The sequence below is a fragment of the Rana temporaria genome, chromosome 6 (genome assembly GCF_905171775.1).
Source record: "Rana temporaria chromosome 6, aRanTem1.1, whole genome shotgun sequence".
NCBI classification, from domain to species: domain Eukaryota; kingdom Metazoa; phylum Chordata; class Amphibia; order Anura; family Ranidae; genus Rana; species Rana temporaria.
Window position 1 is genome coordinate 77,955,181 of NC_053494.1, and position 19,905 is coordinate 77,975,085.

Genomic DNA, 19,905 nt, shown 5'->3' on the forward strand with positions numbered 1-19,905 from the left:
CGCTGTTATTTAATTACCGGTAAGCCTCAGTCCATAAGGTGGCGGTTCACAACTGTAAATCATCTTCACACTGGGTGTTGTCTGGTTTGGATTCATCATTTATGGACTCTGACACTGGATTTTTTCATTTATTCACGTTTTAAATGCACTCATATGGTGCATATTTTTTTCTAATTCACTTGTGGGAACACAAAGGACTTTATTGTTTATATTATTGGTTGGCGCAATTTTTTCCTTTTTTCCATTATTTTGTGTTAGTTCACGCTATTGCAGCCTTCCCATTTATTCACTTAATTTGTATTTGATTAGCGCAATTTTTTCTTCCTGAAAATAAAAAAAGCTAAATAAATATAAAAAAAGCACCCCTGCCCCCCCCCCTGCTCTTGCGCAAAGGCGAACGCCAGCGTCGGTCTGGAGTCCGTAAACAGCAATTGTACCATGCATGTGAGGTATCACCGCAAAGGGCAGATCAAGGGCAGTCATTTTAGCTGTAAATCTAATGTGTTAACCTGTAAATGCTTTTAAAAATGTATGTAGTTTGTCGCCGCTGCGCGTTTGTACGCAATTTTAAAGTATGTCGTGTTTGGTATCCATATACTCAGCCTAAGATCATCTTTTTTTATTTCATCAATAATTTGGGCAATATAGTGTGTTTTTAGTGCTTTAAAATAAAAAAAAGTGGATTTTCCCCCGAAAAATGTGTTAGAAAAATCGCTGCGCAAATACTGTGTGGAAAAAAAAATGCAACACCCACCATTTTATTCTGTAGGGCCTTTGCTTTAAAAAGATATATAATGTTTGGGGGTTCAACTTAACTTTCTTGCAAAAAAAAAAAAATGTTTTTATGTAAACAAACAGTGTCAGAAAGGGCTTTGTCTTTTGAAGTGGTTAGAGTGGGTGATGTATGACATAAGCTTCTAAATGTTGTGCATAAAATGCCAGGACAGTTCAAAATCCCCCCCAAATGACCCCATTTTGGAAAGTAGACACCCCAAGCTATTTGCTGAGAGGCATAGCGAGTATTTTACAGGTCTCATTTGTTTTTAAAAATGAAGAAAGAAAATAAAAATGTATTTTTTTTTTAATTTCTACATTTTCAAAACTTTGTGACAAGAAGCGAGATCTGCTATTTTGGCATTTTATGGCCTTCGAAACTGTGATAGGTAGTAAGGAGTGAATTCAAAAATTTGCGCCCTTAAAAATGCTGAAGGTGGTACTTGGTTTTTGGGGCCCCATATGCGGCTAGGCTCCCAAAAAGTCCCACACATGTGGTATCCCCGTACTCGGGAGAAGCAGCAGAATGTATTTTGGGGTGCAATTCCACATATAACCATGGCATGGGTGAGCAATATATAATTTAGTGACAACTTTTTGTATTTTTTTTTTTTGTCATTATTTAATCACTTGGGACTAAAAAAAAAAAAATATTCAATGGACTCAACATGCCTCTCAGCAGTTTCCGTGGGGTGTCTACTTTCCAAAATGGGGTAATTTGGAGGGGTTTTGTACTGCCCTGCCATTTTAGCACCTCAAGAATTGAGATAGGCAGTCATAAATGAAAAGCTGTGTAAATTCCAGAAAATGTACCCTAGTTTGTAGACACTTTAACTTTTGCGAAAACCAATAAATATACGCTTATTGCGATTTTTTGTTTTTTACTAAAGACATGTGGCTGAATACATTTTGGCCTAAATGTTTGACTAAAATTTAGTTTATTCGGTTTTTCTTATAACAAAGTAGAAAATATAATTTTTTTTCAAAATTTTCAGGATTTTTCCGTTTATATCGCAAAAAAAATAAAAAATTGCAGAGGCAATCAAATACCATCAAAAGAAAGCTCTATTTGTGGGAAGAAAAGGGCGCAAATGTTGTTTCGGTACAACATTGCATGACCGCGCAATTACCAGTTAAAGCAGCGCAGTGCCAAATTGTAAAAACACCTTTGGTCCTTTAGCTGCATATTGGTCCGGGGCTTAAGTGGTTAACAGCTGTGGACGCTGTATATTTACCGAGTGGCCTTTCGGACCATGCCCCCCTGCTGGTGTCAATACACATCCCCACCCCTAGAAATGCAGCATTGTGGGGGTTATCTCCACAATGGGTGGTATTCCAGAAATAGCAGAAAAGATGGTAACCATAATAAACGAATATTGGGAAAGCAATGAGGGATCATCCTCAGTGGATATTGTCTGTGACGTGTTCAAGGCATATCTACGAGGGCAATATATTTCAAATATTGCAGCAGTAAATAAAAAATAAAAGGTTAAGGTACAGGAGTTACAAAAACAGGTAGAGAGTAGCAAGGAAAAATATAGCCAAGACTCAAGCAACTCTAATTTTGATTTAATGATGTCTACACAACGAGAATTACAATTACATATGGAGGAAATAACAAGGTTGGAATTACAAAGAAAGAGACAAAATATTTTTGAACAAGGTGATACAAGTGGGAGATTCTTGCAAAATTGGTGCAGCAAGAACATCAAGCTACAACTATAGCAGGAATAGAAACATCAGAAGGAAAGAGAGTAAAGGAGGGTTGGGGTTAGGGTTTCCCATTGAAGAATATGGCTAGGACTCAGGAATTGGAACAGGGACCTCCCCAAAGGTCAGAAGGCGGGTTCCCAGAGGTCAAAGGTCACAGGGTGTGGCTGACCCACCCCCACCAAAGTACCGCTTACCCCAACTAAGTTGGGGAAGGCTTTCGGTGAATATTAAAGCAGATTATATGCCTCTTCTCTCCCCTCCGACTTCCGCCCGGGGGGCATGTAGGAACTGTTGGACCGGGTGGCCCTCGGATGGCTGTCGGATAGGGAGAGAGAGGCATTGTTGGATCCAATAACGAGTGAAGAAATAAGTGACGTTATAGAAACATTTCCAGGAGAAAAAGTGCCAGGCCCAGACAGAATTCCTGTTGAATTCTACCAAAAATATGAAGATCTTTTAGCTCTAAAATTGGAGGTATATACAAGTGGGCTAATGAAAGAGAGATTACCAGATTCAATGAGACAGGCACATATAACAATGATATATAAAGAAGGAAAGGATCCAAAAATATGCTCGTCATATAGACCGATAGCACTATTGAATATAGATTTCAAAATACTACCTAAAATATTAACATTAAGACTACAGCCATTACTAAAGACCATTATAGATTCAGATCAGACAGGGTTCATGCCATAAAGAATGACAGATGTAAATCTACGCAGATTATTTACAAATATACATGCCCATCATAATTGTGAAGGAACAAGAAAGGTAGACTCCCTAGATATAGAGAAGGCCTTTGATACTATCAAATGGCCTTGTCTATGGAAGGTACTCAGAATGGGGTTTCCAGCAACAATTATTAAATGGGTACAAATAATATATAGAAAACCTATGTCAGCCGTTAAATTGGGGGGAAAACTGTCATCCTTTTTTCAGCTACGCAGAGGTACTTGACAGGGCTGCCCTCTTTCTCCGTCACTTTTTGCAGTAGCAATAGAGCCAGTGGCAGAGGCTCTGAGGACCTCACAAGACATCCAGGGGTTCCGAGTAGGGGGGCTGGAGGAGAGGGTAGCACAATATGCTGATATTTCTAAAGGATGCAGGCCCATTATTGAAGGGAGCCCTAGAGCTACTGAATGTCTTCTCAGGTTTTACAGGACTTAAAGTGAACTGGGATAAATCACTGTTATTTGCTATTGATCAAGGTGCGAAGGATACAGCGATCCCAAATCTTCCACTGAGATGGGTAACAGAGTTTAAAGATCTGGGCATAATAATATCACGCCAGGCTGAGTAATTCAAAAATCCAAATCTGGACCCAGTGCTGCAGGAATATAAGAAAAAACTAAAGATATGGGAAACGCTTCATTTGTCTCTTTTGGGACGTATAAATTTAATAAAAATTAAGATTCTTCCCAGGTTGCTATATCTGTTTACAAACAAAAAGAAAAATGTGCCAAACTAAGTGCAGTAAGTGGGTATTTAATTCAAATAATTTGTACACAATAAAAATGGCTACTCACAAAACCAGTGATAACACAGGCATGTTTAGGGAAAACGGCTGGTCCGTTGTCACAACATGTCATCAACAGCTACACAACAGGCTGGTCTCATATCCTGGTCCCCTGGGCGATGGAAATGGAGGTCCAAGGTGTTCAGGAGCCTTTGGGGAACCCCAGAGAGTACAGGAGCCGTGGATGCCGTTTCAAAAGCGGCGTGCGTTCCAGCGTGGAACGCAGCGTATCGCCGTACGACGGGAAGTGACGTAGGGACTCCGGGCAGCCAATGGGATCGCAAGTCTTGTCATCTTTCATACATATACTATACACCTTCAAAAACATACATTTCCCTTCCCCATTATAACCAGTCTCAACGTATTCTCCTTAACCAACATATACTTTAAGCATGTAAGAGACCCCGGGGTCCCGAACTCCTAGTCTACTCTGTACCTTTTTCCCACTATCTTCTTGTCTAGACTTGGGTTTTAACAAATTCTGTTTCTCTGCTGGGAGGTCAAGGCCTCCGTATTAGCGTAATATGTAGAGAGATGAACATAGGAGAATAGGAAAAGGGGGGATTGGGGAGAGAGAAAGAGAGAAAAATAAAGAGAGAAAGAAAGAAAGGGAAAAAAAAGGAGGGGAGGAGTCTCCCGTGTTGAAACTAAGGTGCATATAATATTACCTAAGGGGAAGTCTACTAGATGAGATTGTACCTATATGATATGTGGACTCCCCATGTATGTGGACCAGACCCTTTGGTCATGCCTCTTATGTTTGTGTTTTAATATTAGAGTTGCCCACTCTATAAAGTGACAAAGTTGCCAGTGCAGTATGACTATAGAATGTTGAGGGAAAGATAAAAAAAAACACACAACACAAACACAAAATGTGGATGAAAGTGTTTAAGTCTTAGTGCTAGCTTTTGCCTCTCTAAGTATATGTGTGAAACCACAAACAAACAAAAAAAAGGGGGGGGGAACCCCCACCCATTGTTGACTAAAGTGTATAAAACTATTGACCCTATAGAGAAATCTAGTTAGCGGGGCTAAGCATACAAACCCAGGCGATCCCCAGTATGTGTAAACCCTATCTAAGTATTAAAGTGCCAAAACTCTAAAGTGCCCCATTAACCCAGGATATTAATAAAGGTTTCCGTCTTCCTAAACTCTCTCCAACCTCTCTAGATCTCTTCAAATCTTGGCCTGCATTCCTTTTGGATTGACAATAATTCCTCCATGTCTCCCATCTTACCCACCTCACTGATCCATTCCCCCACCGATGGAGCATTTTCTTCCTTCCAATTTTTTGGTATCACTACCTTTGCTCCTTAGTAGGTAAGGGATCAGGGACATTCTATATTTTTTCCTTGGGCTCGTCGTACAGTGAAACAAACAGGCCCAAGGGTCACATTTCACCTCTGTCCCACTTATCTTTTTTATCAGGCCTAAGACCTCTTTCCAGAATATCTGTATCCGATGACACTGCCACCAGATGTGGGTGTGAGTTCCCTCCTGCCCACATCCTCTCCAGCATAGGGATGACGTCTCTCTGTCTATTCTGTGAAGTCTCGGTGGGACAAAATACCATCTAGACAAAAGCTTGTAGTTCATTTACCTGTCTCTTCTTGTCCTCAGGTAGGTTTTGTTTTAATTCTACTTCCCAAGCCCTTACAGATTTCAGCATCTCTGATCCTCTCGACGAGAGCAGTATACTTATATATGTTTGATATCCCTTGTCTACCCAAGCCCCTTCGGTCTATGAGCTTCTCCCATGGGTTTGGCTCGTCCGATGCCCGTAGGAGCTTCGGTAGAGCTTGAAAGAAGTGCTGGACTTGTCTATACCTCCAGTCATCACCTTCCATAACTCCAAACCTTTCTTGTAGGTCTTTCAGAGGGCTCAGAGTATCTCCTTTCATTAGATCTTTTAGCTTCAATATATCCGTCGTTGCCCATCTTAGGAATCGGCCACCTTTTTTCCCTGGCGGAAAGTAGTTAGTTCCCATGAGGGGCAATTGAGGGCTATTATAGGACCATCTTTTAATTTTACATATTCTGTCCCATATCCTAAAGGCTTCTTTGGTTATTGATGGAGTATCCCCTGAAAGACATCTGTATTGTTTTGGTATCCATATTCTTATTCCCAGGTCTTTTCCACTCAAGTTCTCCTCTATACCAACCCACTTTTTCCTTTGTCTCTCCTCCTGAAACCAATCGTTTATCCTTTTCAATACCGCTGCCTCATAGTATCTTTTAAAATCTGGTAGTTGTATTCCGCCCTCACTTCTGGGTCTAGAAAGGATCTCTGCAGAAATGCGGGATTTCTTATTTTTCCAAATGTATCCCCTTATTATTTTCCCTAGAGTTTTAAAATAAACTTCTGGGATTTTAATTGGGAGTACTTGGAATATGTACAGGACTTTAGGCAGTATCATCATTTTGATAATATTTATTCTCCCGAACCAGGATATTATATCTGTCCGATAGCTTTTGAGTTCTCCTTTAATTGTATTTAATAATGAGATATAGTTGTCAACATATAGATCCCTTTCTGAGTTTGACAGGAATATCCCTAGATACTTCATGGCCTTACGGTTCAATGTAAAAGGATAGAGGGCCCCAAGATCTCTGCGTTCTTTTGGACCCATAGATATAATCAGAGTCTCAGTTTGTTCTCTATATTAATTTTTTTAATTTGAATTTTCTCCATATTTTCCATATTCCTCCATCATTTTTGGTAGTGTCTGTATTGGATTTCATACATAGAGCATCATGTCATCAGCGAACACAGAGATCTTGTGTTCCCTCCCATCCACCTTTACCCCCTTTATCTCCTCATTGGATCTGATTGTAGCCAATAAGGGTTCCAGTGAGAGGACAAATAGGAGGGGGGGGAGCGGGCAGCCCTGGCGGGTCCCATCGAAGAGTGGAAAACTCTCCGACATGGTGCCGTTGACTCAGAGCTGTGCCAAGGGTTTAGAGTATAGTGCTTCTATTAACCTGAGCATTCTGGGACCCAGTCCTATATATCTAAGTGTTGCTGTCATAAATTTCCAATTAAGTCTATCGAACGCTTTTTCAGCGTCAAGAGACATAAACATTACAGGTTTTTTACTCTTCCTGGCTTTTTGTATCAAAAGGAGTCCTCTCAACACATTGTCCCGTGTTTCCCTCCCAGGGACAAAACCCGCCTGATCTTTGTCTATCAGCCCCGCCATGAGCAGTCTTATTCTCTCGGCCAAGATCTTTGCGTATATCTTTATGTCAACATTGATCAAGGAGATAGGCCTATAACTAGTACAGATCGTAGGATCTTTCCCCTCCTTTCCTATAAGAGTTATATGAGCCCCCAGGGACTCCTCGCGAATTGCCAGGCCTCTCCCAATTGAATTCATATAATCCTGAAAGTAAGGTATAAGAGTATCTCCATGTCGTTTATAATAAAGAGAGGTGTATCTGTCAGGACCCGGACTCTTTCCCATTTTGATATTTTTAATTGTTTGGCTTTTTTCTTCTCTAGATATATCTTTCTCTAAATTAATAGCATCTTCTACTAGCATTCACAGAGTCCCAGACCCCTCTAGGTATTGTCCCATTTTTCTTTCCCTATTCTGTATTTCTATTATATCTTGATCTTTATTAACTTTATATAGATTTTGATAATACTCTTTAAGGGTTTCTGTTATTTCTTTAGTCAAGTGCTTCATGTCTCCTTTCTTATCCTTGATTTTTAAGATATAATTTTGTGCATTTTTAGGTTTAATTATCCTTGCTAGGAGCTTCCCTGCTTTATTTCCCATAGCATAAAATTTCTTGCTTGTATTATCAAATACCCACTTAGTTTCCTGTTCGAATATTTCCGTAGTTTCTCTCTTCCTAGTTAATATGGTCAGGGTTTGCTCTTCCAGACTATCTGTGTGCTTCTGTTCCAGTGCCTGTATTTCTTCTAACAAGGTTCTTTTCTGGGCCTGCCTGATTTTATTCCTCTTAGCCTTTTCCGATATCATCTTGCCTCTCATATATACTTTATGGGTTTCCCATAAAACCGATCTGTCAATATTGTCCTTGTCATTTTCTTTAAAAAATAGACACATCTCCTTCTCCATCTCATCAGCTATCCTCGTGTCTCTCAAGAGTGATTCGTCCATTCTCCAGACTCTCTGGCCCGGGGGGCTCCCCCCCCATGTCCAATGACATCTCCACTGGAGCATGGTCCGAGAGTGTTATTGATTTTATTTCAACCTTTCTCAAGCCCTCCAACAGCTGGTGATCCAGAAGGATGTGGTCTATTCTGGAATAAGACCCATGCACAGAGGAGTAAAATGTGAAGTCTTTGTCTCTTGGATGAAATATTCTCCAGGCCTCCATTGCATTTGATGTAATTTATGTTTAATTGCATGTAAATGTTTGCCCTCCGACCTTAGCGATACCGGTTGGGTGTCTAGTGCCAGATGGAAGACAAAATTAAGGTCTCCTGCCAGAACCAGCCTGCCCTCTCTGAAGCCCTCTAATCTATTCAGAATCTTCCTCAAATACCTAACTGAACGGGAATTGGTACAGTATACATTCACAAAAGTGTACTTCGTATTAAATAGGGAACCCCTGACAAAAATGTATCTTCCGTCCGGGTCTATCTCCAAGGCATCCAGAGTAAACTGTGTGTTTTTATCAAAGCCTATCGCAGTACCCTTTGATCTATTGTTGGGAGAATAGCTATGGAACCACATAGGGAAATCCTTTGAGTTCAGTCTTGACTTTGTTTTCTCCTTAAAATGGGTTTCCTGGAGGAATACTATATTGGCTGACATACTCTTCCTCTCCTGCAGCACCTGGTAGCGCTTATTGGGGCTATTAAGTCCCCGTACATTATAAGTTATTATATTCAATCTAGACATGTTCTTTTGGATTTTTTTTTTCTCCGGGCCTATACCAGATATTATCCTTGCAAACCACCGAGGAGAAATAATCCCCCTTATATTTTTCCCCTAAGAGGCAGTCCCTTTCTACTGGCTTCAGGACTCCCCATGCGACATTTTATATTCCCAGTTGGAGTAATAAGCTCAGGTTTTACCATCAAGCCGAGTACCTCTAAATCTGTTTTCAGAACCATCTATACAGAACACATTGAGACCAAACCCACCCCCCTCCCTAAACATATTGTACATCAATATTTGAACTCTCTCGGTCCGCGCTCGTCCTGGCGACTTGCCGAGCTGGCCCTCCCATGGAGTGCCCATCGTGTCCTTCCCTCCCCCGAGACCTAATTCCTCAATCTAGGAGTGGTCTCGGGAGGACAGGCTGGTACCTAACTCCATATCGCCCCCCCCCAGGTGATCAATTCCTTGTTGTTCTAGTCTCTACAAATAAAAAAAAACGATAAGGGGAGGATCTTGAAAAACCGTCCTAATTCACATTCTTAATTTAAGACTCATCAGCTATGCTCTATTCCAGTCCTGTTCTTTCCATCTTTTCCATGCTGGTTCCAGTTTTCTACTTGTACCATTTGTAAGTTCAGTCTGTTACAGAATTCCCTTACATCTTCTGGAAAATGAACGTAGGCAGATATTCCCTGATACTTTACTGATAGACAGGCTGGAAATCCCCACCTATATGGGATCTCCTTTATTTGCAAAAGACTTGTCAGGGGTTTTAAAGCCCTTTTACGGACCAGTGTCTCTGGTGACAGGTCCGAAAAAAAATATTCCATAAGGATGGAGTTTCTAGTACTTTGGGATACTTGTTCCTTATGACCATAGTCCTGAAATCTTACTATGTCCCTTGGAGCATCCTTATGGACATTGTAGGACCTCTGAATCCTATGAACTTTTTCAAACTGCATAGGCATAGTAAGGTCCCTTTTCAAAGCAGAATTAAATAGTTCCCAAAGTACATCGCCTAGTTCTTCATCTTTAACTTCTTCGGGGAGGCCTTTTATCCGGAGGTTTCTCCTCCTACTGTGATTTTCTTGGTCCTCGAGTTTGTAGCGGGCGTTTCTTATGTCTATCCAGTTCATATCTGCTCTTTCTCTTAATTCTGATATAGCATTTTTATGTTCTTCTAATTGTTCTTCTAATTGTTATTCTATCCCTTCAACTTTTTTAGGACACTGTGTATGTCTTTTCTAGTTGCTCCCATCTCGCCTTTAATGGTTCGCTCCATTGACTCTTTTCTGAGTGGACTACAGCTCCCTTAACTTACAGAGCAGCAGGCGGCAGACTTGGATGGGCCCCTCTCCACGAAGGAAATTGCTGAAGCCATAGTGGCCTTTCCCCACTCTAAGTCACTGGGTTCAGATGGACACCCCGTGGAACTGTACTCTGTCTACTTTGAGTTCCTGGTCCCCAGCTCCATAACCTATACAATCATATTTTTGAGTCCTCCTCACTGCCTGCTTCCATGTGTAAGGCCACAAAGTATTGATACCCAAACCAGGCAAAAATCCACACTGCCCAGATTCCTATCCCCCTATATCTTTATTGCAAGTGGATGTCAAGATCTTGGCTAAGATCCTTGCCACTCGACTCAATGCAACCATCCTATCCCTCATACACGCTGACCAAGCAGGCTTTATGTCAGGAAGGAATACCTCCTTTAATCTAAGGAGGCTGTTTATTAACCTGCAGATCCATCACAACAACATGGGCGCCAGAATGATTGTTGCATTGGACACCGCTAAGGTGATCGACTCTGTTGAATGGAACTACCTGTGGACTTGCCTGGAGCGGTTTGGCAGTGGTGTCATTTCTCCCCTTTGCTATATGCACTAGCAGTGGAGCCTCTTTCGGTGTCCTTGCGCTCCAACTCAGCTATAGCGCGACTACAAGTCGGGCCCATAACGGAGACACACTATTGTATATTGATGAAAGTTGCGGTGTAGCGCTAAAATAATAATAAAAAGTTCATATGTAACATTCCAATAAATGACAGTTGAAATGTGGATCCAATCCAAAGTTCATATGTATCACTCCAATAAATGACAATCTGAAATATGGATCCAATCCAAAAGAAATCCAGAAGAGAGGAGGAATCAAGTGCAAGGATAATAGCCGAGCCTCCACCAACACCCAAACACACTGACCCTTACCATCAGTACATATAAAATGCCCATGTAGGATATTCCAACCCAAGGAACAGATGGAACTCTTGATTCACAGGATAATAGATCATTCAAAGAAAAAACATCCACCACTCCTCCATCTATGGACTTACAATTTCAAAGTGAGCTTTAAGATCAGCAAGGCATATAACCCAATAGGCTCCAATAGCATGAACACATGTGTAAGAGAGGAAAACAAAAACACAGCTCATTGCGCAGACATCCCATTAAACAAAGGTTTATTTTAAATGATGTAAGGATGCACTCACATGTAAAATATAAAAAGCAGGCATGTAGTTATGAAAGCGACCTGTGCTTCCTACCAGTAAGATGGCCCTCTTCTGTTCAGCCCTCCAACAGCAAAATATTGTTAGCCTTCCTCCACTGGCCCGATATTATTATATTTTGATGGCTCTACAGATGCACTTCACAAGGCCTTAGCCAAGATAGAACGTTTTGGTTCTTTCTCAGGACTTAAAATCAATTGGGACAAATCTCAATTACTCTCCTTAGATTGCTTCCCTGAGACTCAGGTGCAGCCTCAACTATCTTTGCAAAGAGTGAACTGTATTAAATATCTGGGCATACACATTACTCGGACACCAATGGACTATGTCCGCCTTAATTTGCAACCTCTCTTTGATATGCTCAAGCACAAGACTCAAATTTGGGCCAGATTACCACTGGGGCTTATGGGACGCATCAATCTTGTTAAGATGGTGCTTCTACCAAAGATCATATGACACTTGCAAAAATAATATGTGCAATAAAATAAATCCCAATGAACCCATTTCTGTTGAAATGAATCAATGGCATTCATATATACCACATACATTAGGACTGATGAATATAGTAAATAAAATCAATATTATTCAAAATACACCCCGTATCAATTAAACACTGCTGTACCAATCATTGCACTGATGCAAATAAATAGTCCATTTGGAAAGAAATCCCAATCAAATATCAACAGATTTAGGGCTTACAATCCTGTAATTCTTCAGATGAAGACCAATGTATTTAAGTTCAGAAGCCCTCTATACAGAAATTGGTGACATCAAACGAAGAGACACCCAAAAATAGTGCTATGTATCAGATAGAAAAGGGATCCTCCACCTCCAATGCAGCTGCCGCTTACCAAAAGATTTGATTCCAAAAAGAGATCAATATTCACGGATGGCCTATACCCCAGCCAGGGTCTCTATGTGACTCAGATACCCCCACTCCTTCAGTGGCTCTCACAGTGTCATGATATGTTCATGGCCAGATGAAAAAGGAAAGACAACATAACATAACCCAGCTTAAAGATTTATTAAAACAATAGAAAATACACTTACAATATATGTAGATAAAATTTGCATGTGAATGTTGTGTAGCCGGCCGGCTCTCACAGCCCGTACTTTTTGCACTCCCCGGGGTATCTGGTACTTCTGCACTTCAGGGAGATGGAATCATACTAAAACATTCATTTGGGGTAAAAGACATAAACTACCATGGAACAAATTAAAGAACCCCCACGGACTGGGTGGGATGGCACTACCTGATCTTAACTTGTATTACATAGCAGCACAATTATCGCAACTGTTCCACATAGGGGAAAATGGACAGAGACAGATTTTTACTTTTCTATGCCCCAGGTGGTCCCACTCCACTGGAATCCTCTCATAGCCATCACAGGGCCTGTGTGGTCGATGCACCTGGCCAAAGAGAAGGCTTCTCTGCTTCACTATTACAGGCGCATATGGGCCATAGCGACAGCCAAATTAGTCACCACTCTCACACGAACATACACCATTATGGCACAATCTGTATCTCCCGGAGTTATGCTCCATGCCTGACTCGGAATAATGGAGATCTGGGGGAGTGTATTACTTGTCTCATCTGGTTTCCAATGACGCTTTGAAGGAGTTTGACATGCTGAGAGCTGAACACGGTCTTTCGACCCAAATGTTTTTCAGATACCTTCAACTCTGTCATGCTTTTAGAACGCAATTCCTGACTGGCCCCCCTCCACTATATGTGAACTCCCTTATGGTGAGTAATATGTAGTCTAGACCCCAAGAAACAGATATCCGCATTTTACAGTACAGTATGTTGCTCACGCCCTCGGCATCTAGGTCCGCCTACGCATTGAAGGCTAGGTGGGAGGAGGACATCTGGCAATAGAGGATAAGGAGTGGAGCGAGGCCCTTGACCACTGCAAACGGGTATCACCCAAGCTTTCAGACTGCCTCACACAGATATACATTACCCACTGGGCATATCTCACTCTGCTTAGGGTGTCACAGTATAAACATGATCAAACTGCCAACTGTACCATGTGCAATCAGGCGTCAGGCACGTCCTACCATCTGATCTGGAGCTGCCCTAAGGTAAAAAGGGTTCTGGACACAAATAAAACAACTCATTCATGATACCATGCACCAGGGGCGGACTGACCATTTAGGCACTCGGGCACTGCCCGAGGGCCCCATGCCACTAGGGGGCCCCATCAGGGTTGCCAGTCTCAGTAAAACCAGGGACAGTATGTAAAAATCCCAAGATTATAGTTGTCCTGCCTCTCCAGTACCTTTTCAGCGTGTGTATGTGTTTTCTGTGTGTATGTATACTGTGTGTGTGTATACTGTGTGGCCCCATAATCTATTTCCCGGGGCCCCATAATCTCCTATTGCCCGGGGGCCCCATAATCTTCTATTGCCTGGGTGCCCCATAATCTCCTATTGCCTGGGGGCCCCATGAGTTGTCAGTCCGCCCCTGCCCTGCACCCTAAGCCATGTATACTTGGTATATATCCAGAGCCAGATATTAACAAGTTTACCAAAATATTTCTTAATGAGACATTGTTCTCTGCTAGGAAAACCATAGCAAAGCAGTGGATGAGGCCCACTCCACCTGAGTTTGGAATGTGGTTGGTGGAGGTTTGAAATACAAAAAGCCTATCTATTTGCATAGTGGTTGCCCTTCAAAATATGGTAAAATCTGGGACAGGTGGCTGCAGGTTCTGGAGACCCTGGGCTATCATCTCCTTTCCTGCAAGTCCATGACTATCTGCAGTCTTGCCCTTACTGCCACTCTGTACAGACTAAGGGGTAGATCCACAGTCAGCGGCGCATTATTCCGCTGGGCGCAGCGTATCTAAGATACACTACCCGCCGTAACTTACTTTTTTATTTACAAATCCACAAAGAATCCGCACCGTAAGTTACGGCGGCGTAGTGTATCTTTGGCGGCGTAATGGTTCGGCATTCAAATCTATGTGATGGGGGCGTGTTTTATGTAAATACGTCGTGACCCGACGTAAACAACGTTCTTTTTTAACTGCGCATGCGCCGTCCGTGGGGGTATCCCAGTGCGCATGCTCAAAATTAACCCGGAACAAGCCAATGCTTCCGACGGTGACGTCATTCTACGCAAATCCCTATCCGCAAACGACGTAAACATTTTAAATTTCTACGCGGGAGCGACGGCCATACTTAACATTGAGTACGCCTCATAACAGTAGCTTTAACTATACGCCGGAAAAAGCCAAACGCAAACGACGTAAAAAAATGCACCAGGCGTACGTTCGTGGATCGCCGTAGCTAGCCAATTTGCATACTCGACACGGAATTCGACGGAAACGCGGTGGCCGAAAAATTGCATCTTAGATGCGACGGCGTACTAAGACGTACGCCTGTCGGATCGACCCGAGAAATGCGTTGTATCTTGTTTTGAAGATACAAAACAAAGAAACGACACGGGAAATTTAAAATTACGCCGGCGTATCAATAGATATGCCGGCGTAATTCTTTTGTGGATCTGCCCCTAAGATTCTTCAGGAGAAGTGTATATACAATGTACCATGGGTAAAACGTTTTGTTTATCTTACTGTACTCCTCACTGACTGCTTCTTCTTTTTTTTTTTTTTTTTTTATCTAACGGTATCCTCCTTTGTACAAGGGATGTCTTTAACCTGTCTTCTACTCATCATATTGTCATCTTTACCTGACATTTTCTGTGATTAACGTATGTATCATTTGTATATTTTGTTCTTTATACCAATAAAAACCTGTTTGAATAAAAAAAAAATTGTCCTCAACAAGCATGCATATTTATCTATCAATATATTTAATTTCTCAGGCCATCAGAGTATTTTTCATGTTACGAGCTTTATTGCTCAATCTGCGGAAAGAGCCTGAGACTCAGCTTCCTTTGACTCGAGAAGAAGACCTCATCAAGACAGATGATGTTCTCGACCTCAGTGAGTAAAATTTCAGTCTTGCTGGAACCCTGTGAAATGCTTTGAGCATCAGCAATTTGAATAAACCAGTTTGAAGCAGTATGTATTTTATATATATATATATATATATATATATATATATATATATATATATATATATATATATATATATATATATATATATATATATATATATATATATATATATATATATATAATTATTTTTTTGTATTATTATAATAATTCACCTACAGCTTTCAGAGTTTGTATTGGAACCCTTCACAAACTATATACAGTATTTGCTTGTGGTGCTTCTGACTTTTTAGTTTCATGGTACAAATGTTTATGAAATTAGATTTGTTTTTTATAAAAATAAAATCATTAAAATCGTTATTAGCACTCACAAACACAACATAAGGAACAAAATACCTAATAAATCAGAAAATCTAAAACGGTATGTAATGTACTGCGCAACGTGCTGCACATAAAATGGAATGAATGTAATTTTTGTTTAAAAAAAAAATAAAAATAAGCACTGCAATGTATAATAATGTACTGCAAGGCTTGTGCACAATACATAGTAGCACAGGTTAAATTGTGTCTAATGATGTGAATAATGGGCCTTTAGTATGTAGGTGCTACTGCAGTACTCCCCTAGACTCTTCCAGTTTAATGAATAGATGACACCTTCCTTTCTTCAATTAGCACAGAGAGAACTGGCACTAATGGGAGATATGTTTACTATCAGCTCAGTTTCTGAATGAACACAAGAGCGATCTTGAAAAAAGGCATGGGGCTAGATTCAGAAAGAAGTATTTAGTATACAGTATTTAGAAATCCAACGGACTGTTTAGTTTTAAATGCAACAGCAAACCTTACATGCTTGCTAATGTGACAGAACACCTCTGATTTTCACATTTAACATTTAGTTAAATGTGAAAATCAGAGGTGTTCTGTCACAATAGCAAGCATGTAAGGTCAGCAGGTTTGCTGCGGCTTTTAAAATGTAACATGTAAACAGTCCGTCGGATTTACATATACTGTATTTAAGCACATAAGCTCTGTTTTGTGTTGAAAATAACTATGAAATATAAAACTCTGGTGGGTGTAACAAGTTTTTTTTTTTTTTTTTTTTTTTTGCTGATCCGAAAATGATCCGATCCGTGACTCCTGATCCAAGGATCAATCCGATCCGTGAGTTTTTTGATCCGTCGCACCCCTACTATCTATGGAAAAGCAATGTAGCCACCCTTGGACGTCAGCATTAATGCGTGCGTGTAGCAATACCATTTCCATATCCCTGTATAATGTGTTTGCTAAAATGCTCTTCTAATGCCTCGTACACACAATCGGAATTTCCGATGGAAAAAGTCTGATGGACTTTTTCCATCGGAAATTCCGACCATGTGTATGCCCCATCGTAAATTCCGATGAATTCCATCGGAGTTTACATAGAGAACATGTTCTATTTTCCTCCGATGGAATTCCGTCGGAATTCCAATGTGAATTTGTTTGGACAAAGGTCTGATCGTGTGTACAGGGCATCAGAGTTTGATTTAACTATTGACTCTTAACACTGACAACTTTGATTGTGAAATGGAGTTCCAGATCTGTCAACAAAGAACCCCTTACCTAGTTTAAGGTTAAATCGGTTCTCCAATTTCATTGAGTTGCTTCATGTCTTTTTTTTTTTTTTTAAGGTATTTGTATATCACTATTATATCTCCTCTCAAGCGTTTCTTCTTCAGGTTAAATATACAGTACAGACCAAAAGTTTGGACACACATTCTCATTCAAAGAGTTTTCTTTATTTTCATGACTATGAAAATTGTAGATTCACACTGAAAGCATCAAAACTATGAATTAACACATGTGGAATTATACATAACAAAAAAGTGTGAAACAACTGAAAATATATTTCATATTCTAGGTTCTTCAAAGTAGCCACCTTTGGCTTTGTTTACTGCTTTGCACACTCTTGGCATTCTATTGATGAGCTTCAAGAGGTAGTCACCTGGCGCAGCACCCCATCACTCTCCTTATTGGTCAAATAGCCCTTACACAGCCTGGAGGTGTGTTTGGGGTCATTGTCCTGATGGATGGAATAGCATGCCGCTGCAAGATGCTGTGGTAGCGATGCTGGTTCAGTATGCCTTCAATTTTGAATAAATCCCCAACAGTGTCATCAGCAAAGCACCCCCTCACCATCACACCTCCTCCTCCATGCTTCACGGTGGGAACCAGGCATGTAGAGGCCATCCGTTCACCTTTTCTGCGTCGCACAAAGACACGGGGGTTGGAACCAAAGATCTCAAGTTTGGACTCATTTTACCAAAGCACATATTTCCACTGGTCTAATGTCCATTCCTTGTGTTCTTTAGCCCAAACAAGTCTCTTTTGCTTGTTGCCTTTTTGGAATTGCCTACCCCAATCTGTCCAACTATCTCCAACTCTATACACTTTTAAGCAATCCCTGAAAACTTTTCTCTTCAGAGAAGCCTATCCTGCCCTCACTTAACAACTGTACTTTCCCCTATTGCCTTTTAGGACAGCAAACACTGAGAGACCTTGGCTCCTCCCTTCTTATGAAACGCGCCCCGCCTAGATTTAAAAGGCATGCTTCCCTGCAGGCTCCTCGGTTTTGGTGTTTCCTCTGGTAAGGAGACACTGCGAGGAGCCGTGGCTAAAGACAGCCAGGGAGGCTGACGCCTGTATGTCCAGGAAGGGGACAGAGGTCTCTGGGGACTAGTGACGGTGTGATGCCTTGGAGAGAGGTTACCTGGCAGCCACATTATTTTTCTTTTGCCCCCCTGCGCTCTGAAAGTGTGTTGTGGGGTGCTTCGGGGGCCTGCTTTTCGGTTCTCAGTGGAGACTCAGGAGAAGGCGCTGTCCCCCCCCCCTCGCATTTTTGTTTGCGAGTTTCATTGGAGCGCACATGTCACTTCCGGTGGGGGGTTGTGCACCTCTCCTTGATCTGTGGCTTCCGGTTCCAGCCGCGGATGCTAAAAGCGGGCCGGGCTTTGGCTGATGGGGAGCAGGAAAGGTCGCACAGGCGGCTGAAAACTCCAGAGGCAAGACCATCCTTTTTTACGGTGGGAGCGTGTCAGAGACAGGGGCCTTCCTGGTGACTCCTGGTGCTGCCAACATCAACCACCATAAGGAAAGGAGGACCAGGGGGTTGCATCCCTTACCTATATGTCTGTAGCTTCACAGGTGGGGTTCCCTCTTGGTGGTCGGAGGGGATGAGGCACATGGGACCCAGGGGCTGGTGGTTCTATGTGGTCCCTATAAGTCTGGTTGGTGGAGGGGGAAAGGTCCCAGGGTTTGGACTGCCTCATAGAAAACAGGGGGTGGGTGGTAAATCACACAGCCCCAGACTGTATCTCACCAGCGGTAGTAGGGTACCGTAACCCTTTCTTCTGGTCACCCCCTCCATGGGGGGAAAGCGAGACAAGAGGTTTCCATTTTTGGTTGCCTCATTTAGTGCGATCGCATAGGCGACGTGGTGGCATACTTTTCCCTTCTGACAGCGTGGCTGTTATGTCTAGGAGTAGGAAGGAACCCCCAGCATGTAAGGGGGAGGAGCTATTGCGCTCTAAGCTGGCCCCCAGGAATCATCCAGTAAGGTCACTTCTGGGGCATATGATGCCATCAGCGGGCGCCGGAGACGCTGGTTACAGTCTCCATACGGCGCAAACAGGGAGCATGGATGGTAGCTCAGAGGCTAAGGGCTATGATTGGTCTGTTGGGACCTGAGTTCAAATCCCAATGAGGGAAAGCCATTTGTATCCTAGGTACTGCACAGCACCTGCACCTTCTGCTGGACATGTGGCAGCTCTGTGGCCTAGAGGTAAGAACTTCGGCTTGGCATCCCTGCTGGTCTGGTTTTCAAAATGGGCAGACCCAGCAGCAGCTGTGGACCACCAAAGGGGTGGGATGGACTCTTCTGCGACACCTGCACAGGCAGTGGAAGCAGACACCAGCACCTCACAGGTAAGTCTGAAGTGTTTGTACTTTCCATACACATCCTTTGAGTGTTTTTTTTTCCCCTTGTAACCAGTATGGACTGGGTGAAGGGGAATCTTTTTTTTTTGTTCTCCCTTCTGCACAAGGTGTATGGAGTGGGTTGGGTATGGCTGTAATTGCACTGTGTGGTAAAACACGAGGCAGGCTGATGAATGGCAAGTCATATTTTACAATCAGTGCAGCCATGGGAGACATAAGGATCTTGTCCTTATGTCAGCTCCTTCTGACCTTTGACAAGTCACTTTATGAGGTGGGTCAGCGGTTAACACTTCAGCTCTGGGTCACTGATTTGTTGGGGCTGAGAGTCAGTTCCCTGAGCGGTCTCCTGGTGACTCGGGCGTGTCTAGCCAGGGGCGAAGGCCTGGTTGGCTGACACTTCTACTTGGCAACACTGGGGTGGTTAGTTCAGATCCCTTAACATTCTAGTACTTGCATCAAGTTGTTTTCGTTCTCCCTGTGTTTGTGTGAGGTATCTTACATGCCCCAAACTCAGGCTGGCGTTTCGATATACCTGACATTTTGGCTGGGAAGAGTGCACTCATGACCAGAGGTGTCAGCTCACACAGTCTGCACTAT

General features: G+C 42.2%; 1 protein-coding gene across 13 annotated transcripts in view; it reads left to right on the top strand.

Moving 5' to 3' along the window:
* CLEC16A (C-type lectin domain containing 16A) overlaps window positions 1-19,905 on the top strand; it is a 1,403,906-nt gene that overhangs the window by 955,207 nt on the left and 428,794 nt on the right. For all 13 annotated transcript variants that reach the window (XM_040358542.1, XM_040358539.1, XM_040358533.1 and 10 more), the window contains one exon: window positions 15,204-15,324. In XM_040358542.1, coding sequence (XP_040214476.1) covers window positions 15,204-15,324 — 121 coding nt within the window. The remainder of the gene's footprint in view (window positions 1-15,203; window positions 15,325-19,905) is intronic.